The sequence below is a fragment of the Sprattus sprattus genome (genome assembly GCF_963457725.1).
Source record: "Sprattus sprattus genome assembly, chromosome: 13".
Lineage (NCBI taxonomy): Eukaryota > Metazoa > Chordata > Actinopteri > Clupeiformes > Clupeidae > Sprattus > Sprattus sprattus.
The window spans coordinates 25425883-25443652 of NC_137911.1; the positions used below are offsets into that span (position 1 = coordinate 25425883).

Here is a 17770-nt window from a genome sequence, read left to right on the forward strand (position 1 = left end):
TCACAGTCAACACAAGCCGACTGTCAACTGAGCCGGGCATGGGAACGGTGTAGCAGGAAAGTCAAAACTCTTGCTTTAGATGAAGCGTGAAACAATATTATTACTTACTGAATTAACATACAGGAATGATTAAGGATGCTGTTCAAGGAACAGTACTCTTACAATCGGCATGAATGTAGTAGTGATTACATGTTGCGGTTAAGGTTATGCTAGCGTTTAGCTAACTGATATAAAATAGCCGCATTAGATATTCTTTAGTCTTATCCTTACGGTTCGATCTTTGAATATGCATTCGTTTGCAAAGATAATATTTAGAGCCCCCCTTGTTACAGTATGTGGTTTGAACACAGCTGTATTTGGGAGGGCAAGCCTTCGGAATTTCAGCACCTCTCGCTGTCGCATGACCGTGATGCCTGCGTGGGTCATTGACAAGTACGGTGATAACGACGTGTTGAGATTCACCAAAAATGCTCCGTTCCCAATTATACACTACCCTAATGAGGTTATCGTCAAAGTCCACTCTACAGCTCTAAATCCTATAGATGTCAGCATGAGGGGTGAGTTAAAAATATGAAGCCTAACGTATTGTGTCAAAAATCAATGAAAAAAAGCAATTGTCCAACCGTCTTCTTTGTAAAAAGTAAATATTTGTGTTCAGTCAGTTCCCAATGAGGTCAGAATGAATAAGCAAATTATTACGTAAGAGGGCACGCACTGTGTGTTTGTCTCACGCCACATAGGCTGACATCTAGTTCTGTGATGAAGGGTTTGGTGTCCTCCTGCACTGTACTTCAAACCACAAACCACAGCCAACCAACGCAAAAAACATGGGCCAGTGAAGTAGCCTTAACAGGGGCTACACTTGTGGGAGCATGTGATCACTTCGTTCGGAAAGTTTATCATACTTATGACAGCCTCTCTCTCTGTCTCTCTGTCTCTCTCTCTGTCTCTGTCTCTCTCTCTCTATCTCTATCACTAGCTGTCATTGTTAGAATGGTCAGTTACCAGGCACCTCAAGTATCACCAAATGGGGTCAGGTTTCCACAGAACTGTTATTTTCCTCTTCTTGCCACTGTATGCTGTTAAAGTAACCACAAATGACCCAAACAACTCAGTAAAACACTTCACTGGAATAACTACATCTGCCTATAGTACATTGTTACTGATATTAATCAGTGATGTTCATTCACAGGCTATATACAGAAAATGAGTCTGCTCTGCTTTGTCTGTAGCTATTAACACCATGTACCTCACTCAGTGTGCACTCATCTGTTTGATCTGTTGTACTGTGTCTGTACCTGTCTGTCTTATTTATCTTTTCAGGTGGTTATGGTGCTGCCACTATGGCTATGAAGCGGGACCCCCTATACATGAACCAGAAGGGGAGTGAGTTCCCCTTAATCCTTGGTCGCGACCTCTCCGGGGTCATCATGGAGTGTGGCTTGGACGTGGCCTACTTCAAACCAGGAGATGAGGTAGCCAGGCATACAAACACATGCATGCACGCACTCACCCACCCACCCACCAACACATGGTTTAAATGTCACCTTTATTTGACCTGGATTGTGTTCAGTCAATAGGACTCATTGAGAAGAAATGTGTGTGTGTGTGTGTGTGTGTGTGTGTGTGTGTGTGTGTGTGTGTGTGTGTGTGTGTGTATCGAGAGAGAAATTTGAGTTAATAATTCTGAGTCATAGCTTGTTGACTCCTCGAGGGCACTTTTACCCTTTTAAAGAAACAACCTGTGACTAATACGTTGTGAAACCAAGTGAGCCTATGTTTGACGTCAGGGAGAAGTGTGTGTACACTGAGGAAGTTTGGAGAAATAGAGCATGTGTCTCCCCACAAGGTTTTACATTTTGATTAAATCTGGTTCATTTAGTCACTCAACATTGCACTTACTAGCTAGGCTATTGACTCTGAGGTTAAACAAACATATTTCATATTTGTGTACTGTAATTAATGTGTGGAGGTATTTTTGGCTTCTTCTCTGTATAGCTTCTGTGGGCTGCAGTCACATTTGTTTCAGGCACACGTGTGTAAGTGTCAAGTGAAGAGTTTAAACTACCCCAATGACTTGGTATCGCTGCCATCTCATCTGCACCACTCAGTGTAGCTCAGCCGCATAATGTGTGTGGTTAGCATGACAGGAAGATGCTCCTTGTGGGTTTGCAAAGCTGAAACCGCCCTCATGCCTCCCCCTGTTCTCACTTCTCCCTCCTTCCTTCCTTTCGCTCTGTTCTTTTCATTCTGTCACCCTTTGTTTCATTCTGTCACTCTAGTCTCCTCTCTCTTTTCTTGGTATTCTGTCACTTCTTCTACCTCTTTCTTGGTATTCTATCTCACATTTTCTGTTGTTCTCCCAGTCTTCCTTTGTCTCTCTCTCTCTCTCTCTCTCTCTCTCTCTCTCTCTCGCCCCCTCAGTGGCTGTATTCTGAAGGAAGTCTGCCTTCTCTCAGGGCTTTGTTGGACTGTCTGACAGGCGCCATGTAAATGTGAAGCTGTCTTTTGTGTGAGGACAGGTTGTGTAAGACAAGACATGCAGGGCAGGGATGCAATTCTATCTCTCTCTCTCACTCACACTCTCTCTCTCTATCTTTCTCCCTCTCTTTCTCTCTCTCTCACACTCTCTCTCTCTCTCTCTCTCTCTCTGTATGTGTGTAATGTCTTTGGTCTATTCATTGGAGGCCTCAGTTACACCTTTAATCAGAACATGCAATTCACCCTTAGATGTTTGATTCAACAAATGATATCTGGTTTATGTGGAGAAATAGAATGGAAATAGAAATATGTGACAGCTTGTGTGATAATTGATTATTTCACTGAGGAACAGTGATAGACTGATACATTATTGGGTTTTTGTGTGATTATTATTATTAAGAGGCGCTACTTGAAATCTGTGCCAATACTGGCGAAATTTACTTTGTGGAGTTTTTTGGAGAAAGCTTACCTAGCTTATCAGACTTAGGTTGTTATTTGCAGGATAGTAAAATACGTTAGCAATTTCTGTGGAACAGAATGGGGTCTTTATGGTGCTTTCACAGAGAAACTTTTGATCATGTCATGGTTTCATTTCCTGCACTGAAAGATAATAACTCAATAGACATCACAATAGTAAAAAGTAATGTGCAACTCACAAAAAGTTGTGAACATGAATGAAACCATATGTGATTAACAGGTGAAAATATTTACATCACTAAACAGACAGACAAGAGTTTACAACAGGTCAAACATTGCAGGAGCATTGAGCAGCAGAGTTATGCTCCATTGAGTTGCATTGTAATCTGTGTATTTAATGGGTAAGGTGACCTCAGGTAGGGATGACTGAAAGAAAGTTGTTCTTTGTTGTCGTAGTGCCTAATAGTCTGCTTGATAAACAAGGAGTAACAGGCTGTGTAAATAACACAAAGCCAATGAGTATGCTTTCTATCATCCGGTGATGGCAGATCAACTTTGAACTCAAGGAAACAGAGATGTGATTTACAGTATAACCAGTGATTACTATCTAATCACTAATCAATAGATAGGGAGTGGTGTAGTCATTTAAATAGGATGCAAACTAGGACCTTATAGTGAGCCTTGAGGAACCCCTGTGACAATGGGAAGAACAGAAGAAATAGTATTACCAAAACATACCACTGATTGCGACTGTGAATCTTGTGTTCATAAACTCTTTCTTTCATGAACTTGTTCATAAACTTTCAGAGTTGCTGTGGTAAAGCTACAATGCTATTTAAACTATTTTTTTGCACTTTTTAGAAAACAACACAGAAAGTAACCTGCAATTTATCTTTGCAAAGGCAAGCAGGAGTACAAATGGATGTTTCCTTAAAAACGATAGAGTGGACAGTGAGACTTAAAGAAATTAAAGGAATAGTTTGTGAATTAAAGGTTTTGGGAATAACTGCGTGTATTGAATGTGTGCTATGTGTGTATTATGTGGATACATATGTGTAGGAGGGAAATAAAACAGTGCATTGCTAAACAGAGTGCTAATTTGTGTGTATGTGTGTGTGAATGTTTGTGTGTGTGTAGTGCATTGCATTGCTAAACAGAGTGCTACTATGTGTGTGTGTGTGTGTGTGTGTTTGTGTGTGTATGTGTGTAGTGCATTGCTAAACAGAGCGCTACTTTGTGTGTGTGTGTGTGTGTGTGTGTGTGTGTGTATGTGTGTGTATGCGTGTGTGTGTGTCAGTATGTCTGTATGTGTGTGTGTAGTGCATTGCTAACAGAGTGCTACCTTGTGTGTGTGTTTCAGGTATGGGGTGCCATCCCCCCCTGGAAACAGGGCAGTCTAGCCGAGTTTGTGGTCCTCAGCGCTAATGAGGTAACTTTAACTTTATGAGGTCACCATATACACAGCTTTACACGCCTCCTTCACACTGAACACCATATACACAGCTTTACACGCCTCCTTCACACTGAACACCATATACACAGCTTTACATGGCTCCTTCTCAGAACACCATATACACAGCTTTACACGGCTCCTTCTCAGAACACCATATACACAGCTTTACATGGCTCCTTCTCAGAACACCATATACACAGCTTTACATGGCTCCTTCTCAGTCACTAAATACCATATACACAGTGAAAACTGAACACCATATACACAGCTTTACATGGCTCCTTCTCAGGCACTAAATACCATATACACAGTGAAAACTGAACACCATATACACAGCTTTACATGGCTCCTTCTCAGGCACTAAATACCATATACACAGCTTTACACGGCTCCTTCTCAGTCACTAAATACCATATACACAGTGAAAAGGATATAATATACTCTATACACTATACCTACAGGCATCAGTAGCAGTGTGTTTAAAACAGACAAGCAACATGTTTCATGAACAGACACATACTGATATGATATTACAAACGTATCATATTGTGTCTTTAACATTGACTTTGCCACGTTAAACTTAGACACATTCACATTGGCAGGGTGCACTGTGCCCCACAGTATACACTCATTACTTTATAAAGAATGCTGTCTGCCACTGGCCTCATCATCATCATCATCACATCATCATCATCTTCATCATCACATTGTAAACTCTTGATACTTTATATTACCATTTCCACTAGAGACCCAATCATGCTCTGACAATCCAAAACATATGTCGGTTTGTCTGTGTATGTGTGTGTGTTTGTCTGTGTTTGTATTTGTGTGTGTGAATGTATGTGTTTTTGTCTGTGTGTGTATGTGTGTTTATCTGTGCTTGTGTGTGCATTAATGTGTTTGTCTGTGTTTGTGTGTGTGTATGTGTGTGTTTGTCTGTGTTTGTCTGTGTATGCGTGTGTTTGTCTCTGTATGTGTGTGTATTCTCATCCTTTGAGACTGGTTGCAGGTATAGGCCTATATTGTAAATAAAACATTGTTTCAGTAGGGTAAGGAGGAAAAGTCTCTCTCCCTGAAGTCTATCACTGACTGTTCCCATCCCCTCAACGTATTAAATAATCTCTTGGCTCCATTTTGATTTCACATCAGAACCCAGCGGAGCGTGTCTGCTAATGATCGTGTCCTTTGTGACCAAATGCCCAACTCGGTAGCAATTAAGCCCTGAAAACAAAGCTGTGCCTGTGTGTGTGTGTGTGTGTGTGTGTGTGTGTGTGTGTGTGTGTGTGTGTGTGTGTGTGTGTCTGTGTTTGTGAGAGAGAGAGAGAGTGTGTGTGAGAGATGGTGGTGCTTTTAAGCAGAAATTGCTTTGTTGTGTCCCAGGGCTGTTTGAGCTTGCATGGGTGGGCCTTGTGTTTTGTTGTTAATGGATGATGACTCAGACACTGAACGCTCTGCCTGTACTTCTTTCCAATTCTCTGTGCCCTCTCCTGTCCTCTGTTTCTTTCTTTGGGGTGGGGTGGGGTGTAGGTGGCACACAAGCCTGCGACTCTCAGTCACTCAGAGTCAGCGTCCATCCCCTATGTGGCCTCTACAGCCTGGTCAGCCGTGGTCAACACAGGCGGACTCAACAAAGACAACAGTGCCAAGAAACGGCAAGTCCAAAGACTGTTACACACACACACGCACACAGACACACTCACACAGACACACTCACACAGACAGACACACACACACACACACACACACACAGACACACACACTCACACACACACAGACACACACACTCACACACACACACACACACACACACACACACACACACACACACACACACGCACACACACACACACAGATAGACATGACAGAAAAAAGACACATTCCGTAACGCATTTTGGTGCAGGGGCTCATGTATGGAATCAGATCAATGCCATAAATATTTTGTAATCTGTAATATAGATTTTGTATCTGTAATATAGATTAAGTATCTGTGAAACCATCTACACTTTCAAAACCTATCTACAGATACGGATTTCAAACACGAAATGTATCTACACTTTCAAAAACTATCTTCACTTTCAAAATCTATTTACAGATACATATTTCAAATACGAAATGTATCTACACTTTCAAAAACTATCTACACTTTCAAAAACTATCTTCACTTTCAAAATCTATCTGCAGATACGGATTTCAGTTACGCATTACGGATTTCTGTTACGAATTACAAAATCTTTTTGGCACTGTTTTTACAGCCTTTCTAAAGAGCCAATCAGAGCTTTTGGCAGATTTTCTAAAGCGCCAATCAACACATTGTATCCTGTACTGACTAGCCAATCAGCGCTAGCTTGCTGGCAACTGCTGGCCCGCTCATTATTATTCAATACTTATAACCTAAATCTGCCACCGCTCTGCCTACTGTGCCTAGGGAGAGATCTGGGGTCTCCCCCGCATGGTTTGAATAAAATTCGGTGTACGAACGCCTTGGGGGAAGTTTAACAAGCATGCCTTATGTCTGGCCCAAAGGGCTGATGAACACCTGTACTATTTAGTTAATCTTAGGCTCTGGCGATTCAGAGATCGCTTGGGTGCAGAACGCATTGTAACTAAGAAATTGGTCTCGCTTGCTGCCTCCACTGAGACGCTAGAAAACTCGCTTCCACAAAAAATACACAATAAAGAAGACTTCAGAAAATGGTTACAAATAGGCTACCCCAAAGTGCCATGAAAAGAAACGAAAATGACATTGCAAGGTGGTTTTGAAATCAGGCTGGTCATTATCCAGTTGTTGAGGATGCACTTAACGGTATACCCCCACCATCACTTTGCGTGTCTGGAGAACAAGACAATAGCAGTCTGTCTGCTAAATGTTCTCATCGTGATAATGGGTCATATGAATACTGTTCATGGTTAACTTAATAAAATGTGAATAGGAGATCAATCACGAAAATGCTAACGTTAGCTTTCGTTAGCTACCAAAGCAGATCCTAATATCTTCCATACAACGACAGGGATCTTTGAAACAGGTGGAACGAAGTGTGGAGTGCAAACCACTGACTGATTGTGCGTTTTACAATGACTTTATTAACAACTCCAAATATAGGACTTCTTACTTGTGCCATTTCTCGGTCTCTGATCCATGACAGCTGCATACACCGTTTCACTCAACTTTCCCAGTTCCCAGCAAGCTAGCGCCGATTGGCTAGTCAGTACAGGATACAATGTGTTGATTGGCGCTTAAGAAAATCTGCAAAAAGCGCTGATTGGCTCTTTAGAAAGGAAGTTAAGACAGTGCCAAAAAGATTTTGTAATTCGTAACAGAAATCCGTAACTCGTACTTGAAATCCGTAATGCGAACTGAAATCCGTAACTGAAATCCATATCTGCAGATAGATTTTGAAAGTGAAGATAGTTTTTGAAAGTGTAGATAGTTTTTGCAAGTGTAGATACATTTCGTATTTGAAATCCGTATCTGTAAATAGATTTTGAAAGTGAAGATAGTTTTTGGAAGTGTAGATACATTTCGTATTTGAAATCCATATCTGTAGATAGGTTTTGAAAGTGTAGATGGTTTCACTATACAAAATCAATATTGCAGATACAAAATCTTTATTACAGATTGCAAAATATTTATGGCATTGATCTGATTCCATACTCATGCGTGTACTCACTGATTCGTTCATTTGGTTATATAAAAATCTTCTCTTACACGCTAAGTGTTACATAAATGGGACAAAGGTGTCATATGCATACAACCCCCCCCCCCCACACACACACACACACTCCCACAGGCACACAACAAAACACACACACACACACACACACAACAAAACACCTTGGCCGAGTCCCATCTCCTCGGCTAACCCCAGTCCTGCAGTTCCGGGGCACCCTGTCCCGGAGTCTATTCTGCACTGATTATTCTGGCTGGTCTGGCCCTAAAGAGCCCTGGCCAAATGAAGTGATCTTAATGAGACGCTGGATGTGCTGGCAGCACTCTGCTCTCCTGCTCTGGGCACAGACACCAACGCCCCCCCCCCCCCACACACACACATCCCACACACACACACACACACACACACACACCACACACCCCACCTCCCTGGCACTACTGCGCTGGACAGACCAACACATCACCTACTGTTCAGCACTGGGGTGTGTGTGTGTGTGTGTGTGTGTGTGTGTGTGTGTGTGTGTGTGTGTGTGTGTGAGAGGAATAGATGTGTATTTGTTGTTACAGATGTGTGTTACATTAGGTGTGTGTGTGTAGATTGAAGAGGAGGAGAGAATGTGTTTTTGTGAGTGTGTGTGTGTGTGTACAAGACTCCTGTAATTGTAGCAATTCTGAAGTTCATCGAAGGACACGGCTGGCGTTTGATGCCTCGGCCACATCTCAATAGGCCCTTGGTCATTACCTCTGAATAGCTGGATCTGGGTGTTTTCTCCTATTAAGATTGGATTGATTTGGCTCCCCCAATTACCAGATCCTGTCTTTGGGGACTCAGCAAACAGCTCATGAATTAGAGTTCGGTGAACTTCAATGTGTCCGGTGATGAGCTCTGTTCTCATCATCTTTTGTTTTTTTATTTTTTTCTTTTCTTTTTTATCTACACAGTGTGCTGATCCTGGGAGCTTCTGGTGGTGTTGGAACCTTTACCATACAGGTACAATAGAACACCATATACAGTGCCTTGCATAAGTATTCACCCCCTTGGATTTTGCCCCTTTATTGCTTTTCAATATAAGTTTGCAAAAAAATTACAAAATAGCCCTCTTTGATGTCAAAGTGAAAATAAATTTCTGCACAGTAATTGAATTCAATAAAAATGTGTAATGTAACATAAATGATTGCATAAGTATTCACCCCCTGTAAAGTGACTGACCTAATTCAACAGCGGTCCAGCCAATTGGTGCTAGTAGTCTCACAATTAGTGAAATGGGGATCAGTGTGGAGTGAATGTCTCTCAAGCGATTGAGTGGAAGAGAGCCACTGATTACTGAATACTGACCAGTGAATGGACCTTCCAGACACAGGCGACGTAATATTTGGTGCTGTACTCTGAAAGAGTTCCATTCAAGGACTTGCTTAAACTTTGTCTTTATTATTTTGATGTTAGAGGAAAGGGTGGCAACCCTCCATGTTTCAGTGGGGAGTAGATTAGGATGAATGGCTCGTGGTTACAAATAAGACCACCTACGTTAGGTTGCACTTTGCTGCCTTTTTGAAAACCATACAAACTTGTTGACATTGAATAGAGGTAACCCAGAAACCATTTGCACCATAGTTGGGTGTATTGGACAACACTTTCCCTGGAGTTCCTTATTTCAAGAGGCAGTTTGTTTTCAGGGAAATGGCTGCATTCAGAAACACAGGATACAGGATTTGTGTTAGTGTAATGTTTTTGGAAGAATCACAGTGTGCAACATTTTTTTTAAATATCTTTCTCTGATTACGGCCATTGAGAACCTAGCACACAAAAGTCATTGTCCTAGTTTTTGTCAGCTTAGATCACATTCCCAGGCTGTTGGTACGTGGACTTTGCATTGGGGGGCTACGTAAAACAAAGGCCAAACAGTTGGCACTGTTCAATATCACTAATTATAGGAAGCATGTTTATTTGGAAGCGACAATGTTTTCTCTACTTTTGAACTGTAAACCTTTAATTTGCTGTTGACAATGTTTTCTCTACACTTGAACTGTAAACCTTTAATTGACTGTTGAACATTTGTTGGACTATTCAGAAAATGTGATTCCTGGTGAAACTTGACTTATAATATAAAAATAAAGTATATCAAGTGTGTGTGTGTGTGTGTGTGTGTGTGTGTGTAGATGCTGAAGGCTTGGGGTGCCCATGTAACGGCCACCTGCTCGGGCAGTGCCGAGGGCCTGGTGAGGGGGCTAGGGGCCGACGCTGTGGTGGATTACACCACCGGCCCGGACCAGAAACAGCTCAAAGAGATGGAGAAGTAAGACTGATAGGCACACACACACACACACGGATACACACTCACACACACACATACACACATTCACACACACACACACACACACACACACACACACACACACACGCATACTCGCAAACACACACACACACACACACACACACACACGCACACACACACACACATGCACACACACACACACAGACTCACACACATACACACACACACACACACAATAGAGTTGCTTGTCAGATCTACACCACAACACAGAGCCCTTGTCTGCATTCAGTACCTTTGAAAAAGAGTTAGTTAAACTAACTGAGCCCCCCCCCCCCCCACCCTTTCTCCTCTCTTCTTCTGATTCCTCCTTCCCCCTCCAGGTTTGATTTGATTCTGGATAACGTCGGGGGGGACACTGAGGCCTGGGCTCCGGGCCTCCTGAAGCCCTGGTGTGGGGCCAAATACGTTACCTTGCTAACACCCTTCCTCCGGAACACTGACCTGCTGGGAATAGCAGACGGAATGCTTCAGAACGCAGCCACTGTGGCATCCAAAGTAGCGAAGGTAGTGACTGACTTCTGTCCATCATACACATACACATATTGTGCTTTTAAAGCACTTACGCCGCACCCTTGAGTGATAATGGTGTGTATGTGTGTGTGTGTGTTTGTGTGTGTGTGTGTGTGTGTGTGTGTGTGTGTGTGTGTGTGTTTGCAGGTCAGTGTGTACATGTGTTGTGTGTGACTTCCATGTACCCTGTGGTGTGCGTCTGAGCGTAATGGAAACAAATGGAAATGAAATGATATAGGATGTGGCTTTTTTGCAGAGAGAGTAATGGGGAGAAAAAAAAGAGTTAAAAAAAAATCAATGCAGAGAGTCTCTTCTCTTTAGTGCCACACCACAAGGCCTATCCCTCCATCGTCCCCCCCCACCTCCTCACCACTGAAACCCCAACATGTTCTCTGTCAGCCATTAACTTGGAACAAATCAATCACCTCTCCCGCTCGTCTTCTTTGTTCTCCTCAGGCCCCCTCCCTTAAGTGTTATCTCTGCGGTGTTTACGGCACTTTAGTCTCTCTGTGTTTGTTCCCCGTCTGCCTTTCAGAGACGTTCAGCCGGTCAAGGAACCGTTTGTGTTTACCCACGGTGGTCTCGGTTGTTAGAAAAGCAGCCATTAGAAAACCAGAATGAAGGGCAGGGACCACGTGTTAATGTATGTGTGGGAAGGTCGCCTTGAAGCCTTATAGTAATGGTCTCATTAGGTCTGCTGGGTGTGAATGCAACCTTCATGTAGAAAAAAAACGCACTCTCAAGCTTGTCTCGTTGCTTATTTATTTTGAACAGTTTATCCAGATGCGTTTTGGCCTAAGCCATCGTCAGTGTGTGAATGCAACCTAACAGTTTAAGTGTGTTATTGTTTTTTAATGTACATTTCTTTCCCTGGATCCTCCTGAGGACTGGGTGTATGGAGAGCGTGTGGGAGTCTGTCTAGAGCTGGCAGTGTTGTGCCTATTGTGGGCGTTGGGCGACACTGGTACAGGAGGTAGAGAAGTCGTTTAGTAATCAGAAGGTTGCTAGTTCGATTCCCAGTCGAAGCATCCTTGAGCAAACACAGAACCCCTAATTGCTCCTGATGTGCAGTGTGCCATCAGTGTAAATGTAAAATGTGTATACATCCTTATAAGTCGCTTTGGATAAAAGCGTCTGCTAAATGACTATCGTGAAAACAGCACGGAAGGCCCTATCTTTTGGTCGCTTTCTCCTCCGAGTTTTTGTCATTAAACAAAGTATTACTGGGAATTGGTAGAGCCTTTCTGTGCTGTCATATTACACATCTTATCAAACACACATCACTTGTGGTGCTGTCAGTGTCAGTAGACTATTAGTGACAACAACACAACTCCAGCTTCAAATGTTCATGGTTGTCATAACGCGTCCATAGCATCTTAAGGTATAGCATAGATGGTGTTGCTCGGATTCTGCCACACTTGTGTCAGGATGTGTCATATACTTTCTCTCTCTCCTGTGTTTCGCTCTTACTCTCTTTCGGAGAAATGGAAACCGAGAGTGGTGTGTGGTGAGCTGAAGGCAGAGAGGGGCGGATGGGGCAGATGGGGGTAGCCCGAAACGTACTCTGAGAGCTGGAACACCCCCATGCCCCAGTGGCAGGGCTCCTAGGATGTCTCACCAACAGGCTGCAGTTAGCGAGATGATTCATGATCTACAGACTGTACCTGCAGGTCAACACGTATCATGTGTGTGTGTGTGTGCGTGTGTGTTTTAAAGGTCGAGGAAGATGGGAAGTCTGAACCCTGTTATTGTTAGCTCTATTATGACTGTGTGTGTGTGTGTGTGTGTGATGACAAACAGAGACAGCATTTATTTTCCTGTCCTCCTTAATCGCATTCACACACACACACACACAGGATGAAAGTGGGTGTGCAATGCTTTGGCTTAGAATAGAGCTCTCTCTGCTGGCACAGAAAAGAGGAGAAACAGTAGCTAGATGAAAACTCCTTTGCATCCTACACACACACACACACACACACACACACACACACACACACACACACACACACACACACACTTTGGGTTGTGTTACCTCAGCGGTCACACCCATATCAGACGTGCCCCTTAATAGTCACATGTTAATACACTGACCTACTCAGTCAGCCACAGTCTATTTCTATTTTGAGATGTACAGTACGTATAAACATAGAAGAATTTAAAATATAATGTTCTCTCCATCTCTCTTTCTTTCTCGTAGCACTTGTGTAAAGGTGTGCACTATCGCTGGGGCTTCTTTGCACCAAGCGGCCCTGCACTGGACGACATTAAAGATATGGTGGACGCTGGTCAGGTACACTGCCTCTCTCTCTCTCTCGCTCTGTGTGTGTGTGTGTGTGTGTGTGTGTGTGTGTGTGTGTGTGTGTGTGTGTGTGTGTGTGTGTGAGTGTGTGAGTGTGTGTGTGTGTGTGTGTGTGTGTGTGTGTGTGTGTGAGTGAGTGAGTGAGTGAGTGAGTGAGTGAGTGAGTGTGAGTGTATGAGTGTGTGTGAGTGAGTGTTTGTGTGTATGCTAAAAGTCTCCACCAGAAAAGAGTGTCCTTAACCCCAAACTGATTTTTTTTAGCCCTTGGAGAAAAGTAGGCCACCCTGTTACCTAGCAGCCACAGTGACATTCAATCATACTGGGAAAGAAAGAAGGGTTTGACCCAAAAAGTCCACGGGTGATCTGTTTACACAAATGTGTGTATGTGTATTGTGTGGCCTGTGCTCTGACAGTAGGTCAGACAGGGCGTCATTCTTTAAGATTATGTGGACAATATTATAAAGATCGCTTTATACAACTTTCACTCTCGCGTACTCTCAGCCAATAAATTGTGTTGTTACTGAAATGTAGTAATAGTGTTTATGTTTATAGATGTATTCTTTGTCAGAAGCTTGAGTTTTCCTTATATTAAAGTGTTTTTTCTAATTGAAAACTAGTGTTTTTAAATCAAAGTAGCTTTGAGACTTGTTACAAATGACAAGTCACTGTTTGATATCGGTTCATCATGACTAGAAAACATATATTTGAAATATCTGCTGACATATCTGCTGAGAGACCAATCCTGCCGACCCCCTCTCAGCTGAGTGTTGTACATCGGTGTTAGATATTTCACATGCCAGTGGCTCTCTTAAATCCAAAACCAGACCGACAGGGTCCATACATATCCACGATTTACCCATCTGGACCCATATATGGAGGGAGTAAAAAAAAGAGAGAAACAGAGGGAGAGAGAGAGGGATCGAGAGAGAGAGATAGATCATGAAGGCCAGAGAGTCCTGCTCTAAAGCCTGTGAAATCCCAGCTGCAGCTACGGGGTAATCCCACCCTCATCCCGCCTAATCTGCCGCTATTGTCCCACGCACCGCTCCGCCGGGCGAAATCTGCTTGCGTCAGGAAATCGCTGCGGGCGCCGGCGGTGACCTCACGCCCGCCGCCCCGCCGTAGAAATGTTGCCGTGGCGATGGGAGGTGCAGATAACGGAGGCGTGAGGCGGTGGAAATGTGCTCGTGAGTCACGACAACGGCTGCCCCTCCGCCCCCAGCGGTGGTGGGGGTCCCAGGCGTGGAGGCGGAGGGGATGGGCGGGGTACGCTGGAGGAAACAAAGATGCTTTTGATAGTAACTGAACAAAATGGCTCTTGCGTTTGTTTTCGGTGAACTGGAGGGAGGTTAGATTTTTCAGATATTCTGCTTATTCCTTCTGAATTCGAATTAGCATTTCAACACTCCAGTCTGTGTTTGTGTGTGTGTGTGTGTGTACTTGTGTCTATTGTAAACAGAAACCTCAGTCACACCTGTGATCAGATCATGCAATATACCACCCTGTTTGATCCAACGAATAATGGTGGACCCGTTTACCGAGAAATAGAAATGCAGTCAGAGAACAAAAGAGGCTTCAGAGAAACATGTCTGAGTTTCACCCCAGTGCCCCCAAAACCACATCCTGTCTCATCCCCCCCCCCCCCCTCTTTTTATTTTAAACTACCATTTCCTCTTTTTCTCTCGCTCCCTGTCTCTCCATCTCAGGTGAAGCCAGTGGTGGGGGAGACGTTCCCTTTCTCTCAGGTGCCGCAGGCCTTCCTGAAGGTGGAGGCAGGTCACGCCCGTGGCAAGACGGTCATTAATGTCATCTGAGAGGGATGCCTATTTCTCAATTTCTCAATAACTATGGCGATCACACAACAGAGATTGTTTTTCGTGGTCCACATTTGCCTGCAAGAACGAGTCTGCAGTGTGGGTTGTGGCGTGGCCACCAGTCAATCATTTCCTGCCTGTGTGTGTGTGAGTGTGTGTGTGTGTGTGTGTGTGTGTGTGTTTGCGTGGGCACGCACGCACATTGGAACTCGTATTTGTCGAATGAGTTTGTCACGGTATGGTGAGCGAGTATGTGTGGAATGCAATGCCATCACAGAGACAATAAAAGATTCTTTAATCCTTCGGAATGTAACTGTATCAGTATTTTCTAGAAAAATCCAACAAAAACAGAACCAGTTGCAGAGAAAAAAAAAAAGCATGAATGGCATCACCTTGCACCAAGTTTGTGTGTATGTATGTGTGTGTGTGTGTATGTATGCCGTGTGATTGAAGACACGAGGATGAAAGATTCTACAGGCAAATGTGCCTAGATAGTAAAACATTATGGAAAATCATACATTTACAGATATTTGTGCTTTAAAGGGAATAACGTCATGGCATACGTGTGTGTGTGTGTTTATGTGGTATACAAAGTCACATCAAGGTCATATGATTCATGGAATAGTCGGAAATTATTAAGTCATGACTTGGTTAGTCATAACTTGACCCCATTATAGAACAGTAAACGTTATATAGGTCCATACTGTGCGCAGTAAGCTTGCCGGGTCTCTAGTGAATGTTTAAAGTGCTCCTGAAATGTTCTTCAGAAAAGGGCCAGATAAATTAGTGTTAAGGAGTGGTCAGGGTTACTTGATTGCGCCTCAAATTTGTTAGACAAACCAAACCCTAGCCCTTAGAAGTCCACTGCCCTGAAGTCTACTGGGCTGCTGTGTGCTACTAGTTTTACTAGTGCTGATGTCCACAGAGGCCCCAAGAAAGCAGAGGTGTAAGAGGTCCTCTCTGTGGCTCCTAGAAGAGTTTATGAGAGGCCCCTCACGAGGCTCCGTGGGAAGAGGCAGTTTACCCACGATGTCCGTTCGTGAGTCTGGTGCTTGCTTGGTCGGCCGGGTTACAGGATCTCCACTGTCCATCTCTGGTTGGCCTTCCTCTCGTCCAGCGTGTTGACGATCACCTGGTTCCTGTCGTACTGCTGGCCGCCTGGGAGCAGGAAGCAGATGGTCGTCAGTGCACATCACATCAACATATTTTGCAAGCAAATGTAAACCTAATGGTAATGGATCATGATCACTGTATAAACAGTGCTATTGTGAGGCCTCCTAGTGGTGGTAAAGGGGAAGGGCAGGCATAAGTGGAAAGGAGTGAGACTTACTGACTGAACTCAGTACAGTTTTCTGCAGTCACTGAGAGAAAGAGCACTGATGCTATAACAAAGGACTTATGTCACCCTTTACTGACTCACATATTCTCGAAATGAAATAGTATTAACATAAAACTATAAAAAAAATCTTTCAATGCCTGTAAAGAACGTCTTTACAAGCAGGACACTTCAGTTCTCTGACTCTCCACTAGATGGCAGTAACAGCTTAGGTTAACAGCCCTAGAGCTGGAGGAACAGGATTGTCCTGCAGAGAAAAAAAACTATTTGTGGAGCATCTGTTGCCATTTTAATAAATCATTTAAAAAGGGATGATAACAAACAGAACAACATTTACATAATTTAACCACATCATATCCGTTCACTATCCCTAAACAACATTTAAAGGGGATTGCAGATTGCTTCTTCATTACGCAGAGCATGCAACAGGATCTCTAGATTTTGTTCTGCTTCACCTGAGTGTAGGTGAGGGCTTGCATATGTGTGGAATCAGTGTGTGTCTCTTTGTCCCTATATGTTGTGGTGCCAGCTTAATAAACCAGGAGCACTCATCTCAGTTGTGGACCCACTTGTAAACCAAAACAAGATATTAAAACACGCTACACATAACATATCATAATATATATGACGCTAGAAAACTGTGTGTGATGACTGGTACTTTAAATATAATGTGCGTCAGGCTGCAGTGATGGGAGGTGTCTGTGTGCGTGTATTGGGTGCAGGGCTGGTCTGATGAGAAAAGTGCCAGATTGTTCGGTGGAAGAGTCTGGGCAGGCCTCTACAGGTCTTCTGGAGAGTGTGTGTGTGTGTGTTTGTGTGTGGGTGTGACCAGCGAGGGGGGAGGACATTTGTCATCACTTTCACCCCACTGACAAACCAGGTGTGTGTGTGGTAACAGCAGACATGATGTTTCTGTTTAGGGCAGCTCCACACACACCCAGCCTCGCCCACACACACACACACACACCCAGCCCCACCCACACCCACACCCACACACACACACACACACACACACACACACACACACACACACACACTCCCAGTCCACTCAGGCTGATGAGGAACTGACAGGAAGTGAGTTACACCCTCACCTGAATCTCTTCTACTCCTGGCTGCAGGCTATCTGAACTCCTCTACTCCTGCCTATCTGAAGCCTTCCACCTCATCTACTCCTGTTTATCTGAACCATTCCACCTCCTCTAGTCCTGCCTGCAGGCTATCTGAACCATTCCACCTCCTCTACTCCTGTTTATCTGAACCATTCCACCTCATCTACTCCTGTCTATCTGAACCATTCCACCTCCTCTAGTCCTGCCTGCAGGCTATCTGAACCATTCCACCTCCTCTACTCCTGCCTATCTGAACCATTCCACCTCCTCTACTCCTGTCTATCTGAACCATTCCACCTCCTCTACTCCTGTCTATCTGAACCATTCCACCTCCTCTACTCCTGTCTATCT

General features: G+C 43.8%; 1 protein-coding gene across 1 annotated transcript; it reads left to right on the plus strand.

Annotated features, from left to right (window-relative positions):
- Positions 1-22: 22 nt before the first annotated feature.
- Positions 23-15277, plus strand: rtn4ip1 (reticulon 4 interacting protein 1). Its single transcript, XM_080849653.1, has 9 exons — positions 23-557; positions 1324-1475; positions 4259-4327; positions 5879-6003; positions 8961-9009; positions 10176-10312; positions 10672-10855; positions 13059-13151; positions 14867-15277. Exons 1-9 carry the CDS (start codon positions 287-289, stop codon positions 14972-14974), a joined length of 1188 nt encoding a protein of 395 aa, XP_080705779.1. The 5' UTR covers positions 23-286; the 3' UTR covers positions 14975-15277.
- Positions 15278-17770: the final 2493 nt, after the last annotated feature.